At 35.5% G+C, this 12,441-nt stretch overlaps 1 protein-coding gene across 3 annotated transcripts in view; it reads right to left on the reverse strand.

Moving 5' to 3' along the window:
- Positions 1 to 7,711: 7,711 nt before the first annotated feature.
- Positions 7,712 to 12,441, reverse strand: part of LOC140154938 (voltage-gated delayed rectifier potassium channel KCNH8-like) — a 353,162-nt gene continuing 348,432 nt past the window's right edge. For all 3 annotated transcript variants that reach the window (XM_072177597.1, XM_072177598.1, XM_072177596.1), the window contains 2 exons: positions 9,807 to 9,901; positions 7,712 to 8,731 (listed from right to left, as the gene is read on the reverse strand). In XM_072177597.1, the coding sequence (XP_072033698.1) occupies positions 8,078 to 8,731; positions 9,807 to 9,901 (749 nt within the window). In that variant the 3' untranslated portion in view covers positions 7,712 to 8,077. The remainder of the gene's footprint in view (positions 8,732 to 9,806; positions 9,902 to 12,441) is intronic.

Raw genomic sequence — 12,441 nt, forward strand, 5'->3', positions numbered from 1 at the left:
TATAATATGTTTATGTCAAAATATAAAATATACTCCATATACATATATATAAATGATGAATGCAAACAAAGGTTGCACTTATATCTATACTGATTACAGATATTTGTTACACTTATCCGAGAGGTGAATTCATTTAGAAATTAAAACTCAATAAGAACAATTAAAATGTTCATTATTGGATACATTTATTTGCACACTTTAAGGTGGTACTACACCCCTGGCCAATTTTGTGCCTATTTTTGCATTTTTCTCAAACATTATACCGCATTGGTGACAAGTAAGATATGTATATGGGCAAGGACTACAACTACTGCACTGAAAATTTTATTTCAGGACAGACAACAGTTGTGGAGTTACAGTCAAAAATGAGGGAAAACCAATATTTGATCATTAAATCAATAACTACTTGTCTTGAGTCACTGAAATTCCAGTGTAGTAACTGGATTCCTTGCCCCTATAATATACATAACTTTTTACCAATGCTTTATTAGTTTTTGAGAAAAGTGCAAAAATAGTCACAAGGGGTGTAGTACCACCTTAATCACTTACTAATGTTCCAGCCAATGTGTATTATTAGCTGACAACGTCTCCATAGACTTTTTCTGTAAGGCGGGTTGAAAGGGAGCATGACTATGACCTAGTGCTGTTCACACTCAAGTATTGAGACAAATAAAACTGATACACCAGAGGAATGGTTTGGATTCTATAAAGAAAATCTCAAGGCTTGATATATAAGGGATGTCATTTCTCGGCCCCATGTGCATGATTTTAAAACGTTTTATGTGAAAAAACACAGTTTTAAAATGTTGTCAAAATGGTATTGGAAAACATTTTTGCAAAAGAAAGTCTCAGTTTTGATGAATAAAAATGGGGGACGAAGCTCTCGATGTGGTCACACACCTTTAAGTGTAATGGAGTGATACTTTTTTCATTGAACACATAGGAACTTAACCAATGTGGATGGTGTAACTCAACCGTGTCATCAGGCATACAAGAATGATGGAAATGCATTAAAGCAATAATGTGTGATTTGCTTGCAAGGACGACCTCAATTGTTTTTTGATTTCTACCTTTTGCATGATTGTAATACCCAATGGTGTACTTAAAACCTCCTGTAAACATGGTGAAAGACTAAGCTTGAAATGCTTAATTACAGTAAACTGGGTATCTCTGGTTTTGGTCGCCAGTTCCCCATAGAGCTCCACATTTAAGCAGCTTAGTGTGAATTATGACATTATGTCCAAAATTGCACTGTTGACCTACAAACATGTCAAATTTGGCTGATTCCATTTGGTGTACAAGTTATGGGACATGTGTAAACATTACAAATATAGCAAAAAATTGGGTTTGAAAAAAATTAGCCAATTTCACATTATAAGATCATACATTTTAAAGGCTTTAAGCCTTACCCAACTCTCTCTACTACACACTCATCCATGGATCATACATAATAGTGTAATCCTTTAAAGCCATAAATGTATGATTTTTGGAAATTTCTTATTTTTTTATTCTTTTTTAAAATCTGCTTTGAAAAAAAGTTATCCAATTTCATTTTAACAGGTTGTGGCTTTAATAGACCTTGTATAATGCCATTGACCTTTCTTAACATCTTACTTGCAAAGACACACGACCAGATGACTAGAGTCTTGAACAAATTAGAAGTCTGTTTGAACATGTCTTGTTATTTATCAACCCAATGTTTTAGTCCTTAAAGGGGACAGTGACTTTGAATACTGCCAAAAACAAAGCTAGAAGCAGGTGTATGAGGTATTTGTTTTCAACTGTATGGTTGGTTGTTTTTTACAGCAGTACTCCCTTAAATTTTCTGATTGAATATTCAACCAAATGATTGAATTTTCAATCTTTTTAATCAATCAAAACGAGTGGTTTGATATCTTTTAGCAATTGAAGTTAGGGACAAATCTTTTTCAATTAAATATTCAGCGGAAAAGACTGATTTTCATTTTTTTTTAATCTTTCACCAACTGAAGTTTGGGACAAATCCTTTCCAATGAAAATGAAAAAAAAAAAGATTCTACAAAAAGAGTAAGAGTCAATCCAAAAATCCATTTAAATCTATTTAGATTGATTATAATCATAATTGGTTAAAATATTGAAATATTTTAATCGGTCAATTTAAGAGAGTAGCAGTCACTGTCCGCTCTTTTGATCAAGATATTTTGACTTAAATTTAGATTCATAATTAAAGATAATGCCCATGTGTCAAAATACAGTTCTTTAAACCCAATAGAATGCATAGGGCACGAAAACTCATACTCCAAAATGTGAGGTCAGCTTTTCAGGTATACTAGTTGAATGGTTATTGAACCTATGCTACTGGCAATGAGAATATGATGTCAAAATGAACCAGTTTTTGTGACACTTCATAGTGATCAATTTGCCATGTGTCTATTTCTAATACAACACATGCAAGGCACATGGAATGGATGTTTTAAGGAGTGTCAGACTCTGGTAGGCAAATAGAATGTTGTATGCAATTGCATACAATCACCTGATGTTCATAATAAAGGGTAATTATATGTACTATTTTCAATTAAACATGGTGGGATTCGGCGTATGTAGTATTCCCGGTAGTATTTTGAGAAAACTATGTTTGCATACAATAAACAAAGATTTAGGTGGCTTCATAGACTTTCTATGTCCCGAACTTAATACTGTATAGCTGCAAATTTTCTCAGGGTTTAATTTTTGCAGTCGAACAGGCTGCCACAACTTTTTAACCCAGCGAAAATATTTATTACACATAGAACATAATGTGAATATATTTGGAAATATGAATTAAACGCCCACTAAATTGATAAAATCATGAAAAATTAACTCAGCAAAAATATCCCATTATACATTAGGCCTACATGTATTTTCATAGACAGCCCTATGAGCTCAGGGGACAAATGTGATGATCAAAGGATAGGCCTACAGATAAGTTTTTGAACAAAGGTTGACCCAAAATGGAATTCAGCTGACATGGCAATTATGGAACATGAACAAACAAAATACAAAATGAAGTTTGTATTGTAACAAAATACTGTACCAGTCTTTTCAAACAAACATGCCAATTGTTAAGGCACCATGTTGAATTTGGTCCTATAGCACCGGTGCCAGGTTAGGTATCGATGACCCTTTCTATCATACCCTAGTGATGCAAGTATTAATAATTACCATTTGCTTGGTGTTTTTTGTTTTTAATTTAAATAAAAGATGAAAGCTCTGTGCAAATGTTCAGGGTATGATAGAAAGAGGCATCTGCACTGATAGGACCAAATTAATGTTGTGCCTAATTAATTGACATGTAGCCTATAACTGATCACATGCTATATCCACCTTGAACCCCAACCCCAACCCCAAGGTATGAATCAAATGCAAAACTGTTTATACTCCAGATGAAAAGCTTTGGTAAGGGTTCAGATGGCTGAACCCCTGGACTGACATGCCAGGGATTGGGCCTTTTAAAGTGGCAATGGAAAGATCCTGTTTTCATGTAATTTTTCTAATTAGGGAAGCAAAATGCATCAAATGATTTGGTTCTTTATCTCAATTATACCAGATACATGTCACTACAGACCCTCTGCACATATGGTGCACTGACCACTATTTGCAATACAATATTTTGGCAATTACAGATGTACCATGTCCCAAAACTCTCATAGGACCAAATGAGCGTACCTTCCAGTATTGAAAGATATTTGGCACCGTAGAAACAATGTGTCACACAAGATGCATTAAAATCTATACTTGCTGGTTGGAAAATAAATTTTGAAATGCAAAGGTGCAATAAGATATATGAGTGACTTACAAACGTGACAGCACATATGTGCTTATTTATTGGTAGATTTTAAGTATTTAGGGATTCTGTAACACTTTTAAAAAGCAAAAACACGTTTTCAAGTAACTTTTTTTGTTTAATGCCTAAAAGTGCTTAAAAGCACTTCTATAGGCATTTCACTGTAAAAATTTCCGGATAACACTTTTTAACACTTCAACACATTTATATCCGTACCTTACTTGTAAAAGTACAGGTGTTGTTTATGGTTAAAGGCCCATTCAGTGATTTGCTCATCCGGACGATCATAAAACTCATCAATTCAGATTTTGGTACCTTTGTTATTACATAGATGTGCTAACATAGCCTGCAAATGGTTCAGCCGAAAGCCGTGTATTTAAGACAAAATAAGACATTTTACACGAATCTGTAATTACAGTATCTAAATTAGCTACATGTATTTGATGGGGCTTCAACTTTGTCAGTTCAGCTGTTTTCTTCATTTTTTGCCAAATTTTGCATTTCAAAAATACCAAATTAATGACAATTTGAATGACTTACCCTTCCCTTTTAAGCAATTTATACACAATTTTAATTTTTTTACTCTTGCGCTGGGATCACTGAATGGGTCTTTAACACTGCGGGACGTTCAAGAGTATTTTTCATTAAAAACCAGTAAAGGAGTCGAACCTGCATTTTTTACAGAACGGGGTGCCTCTCTTTCGTTAGCAATTAGGCCAGACTCCACCATGAAATGTTGCTGTGGGGGATCGCCACCCCTCCTCCACAGCAAATCTGTTACCTTCACAGCATTTAAGAATCCCGGTACCCATTTATATGTGTACCTGGGTGGAGAGGAGTAATCAAGATAAAGGGCCTTACTCAAGGGCACAACACGATGGCGTTCCCTGGGCTCAAGCCCCTGCAATCTTCCGATTATAAGGAGTTGGAGCCTGTTCCACTCAGCCACCATGTTCCCATCAAGGGCGGCGGAACCCGGGCCAGGGGCCAGTGGCCCCTCCACTTTTTGACTGGGGGACCTGGCCCCCACTTTTAACCCATAATGTGCTGTGTGTAACATGTCTGGGTGAACATAAATAATCAAATCTCTATTCTAGACCTTAACATGCTTAAAGAAAGTGTAAAAATTATGCACAAAATGGCTTCAATTGGACCTTCATTTAGCAAAATTTTCCAACTCCCCTGTATTAGGACACCCAACACTAAAAGCAATAATTTATACAATTATAGTGAAAACTTATCCACGAATGGCTTCAATTTGGGCCTTCATTTAACCCATTTTCGGATTTTTCAAACTAAAATTGTACACAATAATAGTGCCAGAATGGTCCACCAAATGGCTTAAATTGGGCCTTCATTTTGCAAAAGTTTCTCACTTCTGAGGGGGCACATCCCCCTCAGACACCCCCTAAAGGTCGCTTATATGACGCAATGAAGCGCTTTCATGACCATTATTTACATTTTTACATCACCCTGACTGGCCCCCACTTTCAAAATCGTTCATAGCCCTGGTTCCCATAAAGAGTATTTACAAGAGTGCTTGCAATAGTATTTTTCATTACAAATTATTAACATACCAACATGTTTATATTGCTGATTTAAACATGTTGGTGTTTAAAAAGTGTTATACTGGAGTTTGAACAATTCTGAAGATTTAACTTGTTTCCTTTTAAATTGTTCATAAGTAAATGCATTATGTTTACTTTTTAAACATTTGGTGTGTTTACTTTCTAAATAATTTGAAAGTAAACATGTTGAATGTTACTTTGGTGTTTAAGTGTTTAGCCCAATGGAACTGTCCCATACCTTTACTGTGTATAAACCTAGAAGTGTTTAAAAAGTGTTACAGAAACCCTAATCACTTACAGTGCACAGACAGACAGACTAGACGAGGGACCGAAGACAATAGAGCATTAAATTGCATTACTTGTTCACATGGAAGCAAACTCAAGCACCTTTTTTAAGCATTTTGTTCTGGATAAGCTTTTGTCAGTCAGTAGCAACAAGTTAACTATTCAAATTTAAGAATTTGTTAGATAGCATGGATGCTGCCATAAGAAGACTGCACCAAGTGACATGTGATGGATCATAAACACACACAAGAATAAAGAACATTTTCAGAGAATCCCATGAAAGTTACTTAAAACTTCTCTGTTAAGTTCATTATACACATGAGAATTGTCCATAAATTTGGGACAGTCTTGCTTCACAATATTTTGCAGCCAAAATATAATTATGTGTCAAAACAGTATCATTTCAAAGAAATTTGGAGGAGGGAACAATGGAGGCAGCCCTGGATGCCCATGCCACCCCTCTAGCCATGCTACATAGGTATTTGTATTATGAGAAAGTAAATTTAGCAAATATTTAGCAACTATAATTTGGTTCATCTCAAGTTTGGTAGTGACGTATGTGCGTATTTCCTGTGCCGCAGTATCAAATCGCACACGTAAAGTTAAACGCCCTAAGTGTGCACGCACGCGTACATGAGCGTTTTGTTAGTACGCTTGCAGCGCAACCGCGAATAAGCATTGACGTCACTACCAAACTTGAGGTGTACAAAATTATATAGATGGAAAGTTTCATTTTACATTCACAGGATCACTATACACGTTGGTTCGCTTCAAGTTTGGTAGTGACGTCAATGCTTTTTTTCAGCTGTGCCGCAAGCGTGCCAACAAACCGCCCTTGTACGCATGTGAGTACGCTCTGCGCATTTAACTTTACAAGCACGATTTGATACTGCGCCAATCGCAAAACGCACATACATTACTGCCAAACTTGAGGTGAACCAAATTATAATTGCTCTCAAACTGGTCACACTTACCACTTTTCCATTTAAAGGTACCCACGCAATACATTTCTAGACTTCCATTCTACATGCAGTAATGGCAGCGTGCCAATTGGCTTCAATTCTTTTAAAGCCATTATGTAACATTTCCATAAAAATAGAATTTTATTTCTTTTCCACAAAATGTTAGTCAGATTTTTAATTTTAACCTGAACAGATGAGGCAAAACATCGTTATTTCATACCAGGGCATATAATGTTGACAATGCGTGTTACTCTGACAATCGTATGACTGAGGTTGGTCTTTTTGATGTGTTATGACCTTCACGCAAGTTATCCAAAAGTCTTGGGTTCAAGGCAGGTATGTCCGAGGTTTTCTCTGACTTATCTGACTGCATGCGCATGTTCACTTTCCTTTGAAATTTCATATTAATGAACAATGCACTAGTTTGTAATGTGTGACTGTTTCTATGTTCCAGTATATGATGCAATTTCCAAGTTTGAATTGAATTAAATTTGATGTTACTAACTGTTTATGGGTGATTAGTGCTCCATTTTAAGTTATCTATTTGGTATCAAATTTCTTAACAAAATTATTAACCATCCCAAATTTCTTTTTCATTCAACACTCCTTTCTCGCTCTTTCTCCCCCTCTCTCTCTCTCTCCCACCCCCCCCCTCCATCTCTCTCACACAATACAATTAGATCCTGCAAGTATAAACAAAATTAACATAATAATATTCATACCCGTTTCAGTTTCCACGTGCATAAATGTTGTTTTCAGTGATATTATCCTCAAAAAGTCTTGAACACAGCTATTTTGATGCAGGAAATGGCTATCCTTATATGGGAAATAGCTATATCCTTATGTGACTTCTAGCAAATGACTATCATTATTTAGAATAGGCATATACTTTGATAAATACCAAATAGGCAGGTCTAATAACACCACAGATTGATATCTCAGAATCGTACTTTGTAGACTTTGTAGACATTTTGCAACTAAACTCTTCATTTCAAGTTCTAAAACTTGTCTTGGAAGGTGATCCTACACCACAAAATGATAGATATATGACCTAGATGTGTCAGTTTTTATCATCTACATCATAGGGCCTACATGTAGCTTTGAACAAAAAGTATTGATATTGCACAATAAATGAATTTACTTTTACAGGCGTAGTAATAAAAGTCTCACAATTGCCACCTATTTGGTACTGATCAGAGTATTACCACGGGGGCCACTCCAACCCAACTTTTTTAGGTTGGAGACATGCTAGGGTCTGTTCGAGGATGACAACACAATGATAGTACTCCCCTAGGAGTATTACATAGTTATGGAATGGAATGTGTCTTATAAACTCAAGTCTTTAATGAGGATAGAATCAAAAAGTTAAAAATTGCACTTAATTTGCAAATTAATCAACTCAAAGCATAATGCAAAAGGAATGTTTAATTAGACAAAAACATGAGCGTAAAAACAATTGTTCATAAATCTGTACTGTTTTCTGTATCGGCAGAATCTTGATCATTCATGTGTTCAGGTATTTCTTCGCATCCTATCAAAGGATCCAACTCCTGGAAGAGCACAATGTTGGTTTCTCTGACTGGATGCGCTTCAGGTCTTATAGGAGATTGAGAACGTCTTTCTGAAGATGTTAATACACTTCCTTCGCTTGCTCTCCTAACTCCATGTAGGCCTATTGAACCGCTACTACTAGTATTATGACTACTTGGCATGTTTAAAATCCCTGCATTGCGATGTGAAACGCCCTCAGCTACTGCGCAAGAACTTCGTGCTCCTAACGCCGGGTGCTGATTCATGCCCATCACAGAGGGCGTGCTAGCACTGTGTTGTATGCCACTGCTACTACTGTGCATACCAGGTCCTAAACTTGTTTCAAGTAAACCATCCTGTCTCTGTACATGAACTATATCCTCAGTTAGAGATTGGTCACCTTGTTCAATTTTAACGGTAAGCACTTTTGGAGCATGAGAAAAGTTGCCAATTCCTGGGCCATTTATCCCTGCTTGGTTTGCCCCTGTTGAAGAATTATTCAACGGGGTTATCACTTGTAAAAGTTTGACTACTGCCTTTAGATCATGGCTTAGATTGGAAACGTCCCGACTCAAGTTGGATACCTGTAAGACCAGGAAAGAAAGAAACGAGAAAGACAGACTTTTTGTTGACATGGGTGTGGGAAAGGGTGATTTCATTACAGTATGATGATATGTTATGATGGTTAAATGTTGACATCAACTTCATGCATCTTTATAGCAAGAGAAAAAAAATATTGATTTTGAGATGTAGGCAACAATAGTATTAAACTTCCTTTGTATTTTCTTGTTCTGAGCAACACTAAAATGGCCATAATCGTAAGTTTAATTGTGATGAGCTTTTCAGTAAAATAAAGCTCTGAGAATGAGTGGCTCATTCGCTACTTGCACGGTTCCGCCATTATGCACTATGTGCGGGGAGAGCCTCGAAAGTTCGAGGCTCTCCCCGCATATAGTGCATAATGGCGAACCGCAAGTAGCGAATTGATGTAATGTAAGGCTTATGTAATAAAATTATTAGTTTCCTGTTACCCGCCTGCATCACCTTTTCAATTTGACCAAAACTTTCACTATTTTCATAAAAAAGTCAATTATCTGAAAATTGAGATGGAAATAATCAAAATTGAAACTCTCAAAATGCCTGGCATCCCCTGCTGATCATAATCAGCAGTTTTTATTAGTTGTACATGTAGGCCTTTTTGTAGGGGTAGAAGATGTGGTAAATAATGGAAATTTAAGGATTACAAAAATTCTTTTCATTTTAATAAAAACAAATTCAAATCTTTTCTCAATCTTTGCAAAATGTCTGTGATGATGATTTAAGCATTAATACTTGTTTTGAGATGGTCTTTCATCAACATTCAACAATATAGGTAATAGCCATGTAAATGAAACTTTTGACAATATTGACATTTTCCAAAATAATCAATAATGAAATCATTTCAGTGTGACGGGAAACTAATCATTTCATTTCATTAGCCTAATGTAATGTAATGTAACGTAATGTAATGTAATGTAATGTAAAACTGAATTTTGATATTGATTGACATCAGACTTATTTAGCTTGATCGCATCACAAAAATGGTGTGCTTGATCACATTATACATATGAAAATCTTGCATCCAATTTAATTGCGATTTAAGGTGGGCTATATAGTTACCTGTTTGTCTAATCGTTCTACGCTATTTCGTGTATATTCAATTTCATGTCTTAGGTCTTCTGTTGACATGGAATCAGAAGAGTTAGATCTCATATCTGCAAAATAAGAAGAGAGAATAGCTTTACTACACAATATGTGACATCCACCATAAATGGGATGTAATGTCGGCAAAGCTTGTTTTGAGATATGGTCCAGCCAACATCAGTGTAAAACTTAATGTGAGTAGAATTTGCCTGTCCAATACTTCAAAATTAATTTATAACATGTCACAATGATATAAGCACAACAGTTAGTGAACAATTTTGAAAATAATGATCCTTTAAAGGCACCAGAACCAAATTGGTTCGATCTTTGGATCAACTTTTGTTGCTGCTTCGATGCTTGCAGTACGACAGCAACTTAGCTCACTTCCGGTAATTTTTACCGGCGTGACCTCTGCTGTTACGTAACGCAATATTGAAAATCAGGTGGCAAATCGTTTTTTCAGAAAACATCAAAAAATGGAATACACGAGTCGTTTCTCCTTCATTTCCATATTGAGCCCATAGATAAGATCTAAAACATGAGTATAAGGCAAAGAATGACGTGTAAAAGTTGAATTATTGTGGAAAAAATGAATGCTTTTGGTGCGCGAAGTAGCCTAAAAAATGAGAGAAAATGCATGTCACGATCACTAAAATGGTTATATCTACAGCTTTGAGGAAACGCCGGTCTAATGCTTTTCTGTTGTGATAAACATTAATTAATCACAGCTTGTATTAAAATTTCAGCGAAAATGAGTGGTGGAACAACCTAGTCGTAGGTTGAAAAGTTGCGTTCTTTGATCCCTCGTGTCGTGAGCGCACGGTGCAAGTGTCACGATGCTTCACGAAATGGATGCCAGCCGGCGCTGTCTATTATACATGTTATGTTGATTAATATAGCAATTAAAAACGTCTATTGTTATATATTTTATAAATGCAAAATACTCTATTGTGTAACAAAATATTGTAGTCGTCAAAGAAGGTAGTATCATCTCATTTAACTGAAGTACAAGCAGTTTTGAAAAGATTGTTGTTGAGTGAGATCCTTGAACATGTTGAGCGAGAAATAACATAGCAAAAGAATACCCTTCGCCCGAACAAGTTGCGATGGCTTAGTGGACAGAGCGAAGGTATGCAGTCTTGGAAGGTTGAGAGTTCGATTCCCATGTTATCTTATCGATTATGTGGAATTTTTCAGTTCGTCTTTCTTTTCTTTTTTCCTCTCTCTTTTGTCTTTAATAATATAGGCCTAATGAATGTCAGCTTGAAGGCCCACTTTTTTCATGATTTATTTCTTGTTCATGTTTAAGCCTAATCCTACATTCAAGTTCATATCTTTTTTTTTAAAATGCATTTAAGTTCAGTAGCTTTCAATATGAAATAATCAAATAAAGCATGTCAAACTTAAGTATTTTTTAAAAGTTCAAGAATATATATAGGCCTATCAAATAAAGGAACGTCAACACAGATTTTCACGATTTTTTAATTGGACTAGACCCTCCCTATCGGCAACATATTTTATGAGCTTTTATGCATACATATCAAATCATGAGATGCACAATTTCAAACCTAATATTTTGGCATATTTGTAATTTTTACACAATGTCCAACTTACACCTCGGATTACACCTAATTGGAATCAGCCAAGTTCGTTGTCTAGATAGAGCAACTATAACTTTGATGTCTTATTAAGACTAATCCCCCATAGAACACCACAGTTAAGCGGTCAAGATATTAAGTGTTTTCTTTCATTTTTATCTCGCTACTTCTGCTTCAAATGTAACGTGAAAACCTTCCTGACAGTTATTTACTAATATTATAAATATTGTTATAATTTTGGAATAACAAAACTTCAAATTTTCCCGAAATCGTATATTATGGCTTTAATAAAAATATGAAAACTAGGATTTAAAAATATGAGTTAAAATCAAATCAAAAATCAAAGAGAGGTGCTTGCGGGGTTCGAACCAAGATCGAACTTATAAATACATGTATTTACCACTAAGCCATACCAGAGATATGATTAAATCGGTGACAATAATAGCAATCTTATTCCCAATCAGTGGCTCACTCGTGCATTCTATTTCTGGAATGAATTAACACCGTCCAAATAATGTAACACAAACCTTTATGCTGACTTATAAAATTGTTTGAACATTGGAAGTATTATTTTCAAGTTAAATAACCAACAATGGACAATTGACAATGAAAGTTTCTTTGCAGGAAAAACATCGGCCAGTACAATATATGGCGTGACAGTAGTCACGCACAAAGATAAACATTTCAACATGTTCAATATCGACGACTGACAATATACCCCAACCAAAATTCACGAAATTTTCAGGCAAGCTAACTTAAGTTATTCTATAACATGACACCCATTTTTGATTCCGGCGCTTTTTCTTGCTTGATGATATGAACATTTTTGTGTTCGTGACATGCAATTTTTCTCATTTTCCGAGCTACTTTGGACATGTTCAAGCTTCTTTTTTTTCATTTAATTCAACTTTTACACGTTATTTGTTGCTTTACACAAATGTTTGATGTCTTATCTGTGGTCAAGGTACATGAATGGAGCAATATACGACCCGTGTCTTCCATTTCTGGAGCTA

The sequence above is a fragment of the Amphiura filiformis genome, chromosome 6 (genome assembly GCF_039555335.1).
Source record: "Amphiura filiformis chromosome 6, Afil_fr2py, whole genome shotgun sequence".
Taxonomy (NCBI): domain Eukaryota; kingdom Metazoa; phylum Echinodermata; class Ophiuroidea; order Amphilepidida; family Amphiuridae; genus Amphiura; species Amphiura filiformis.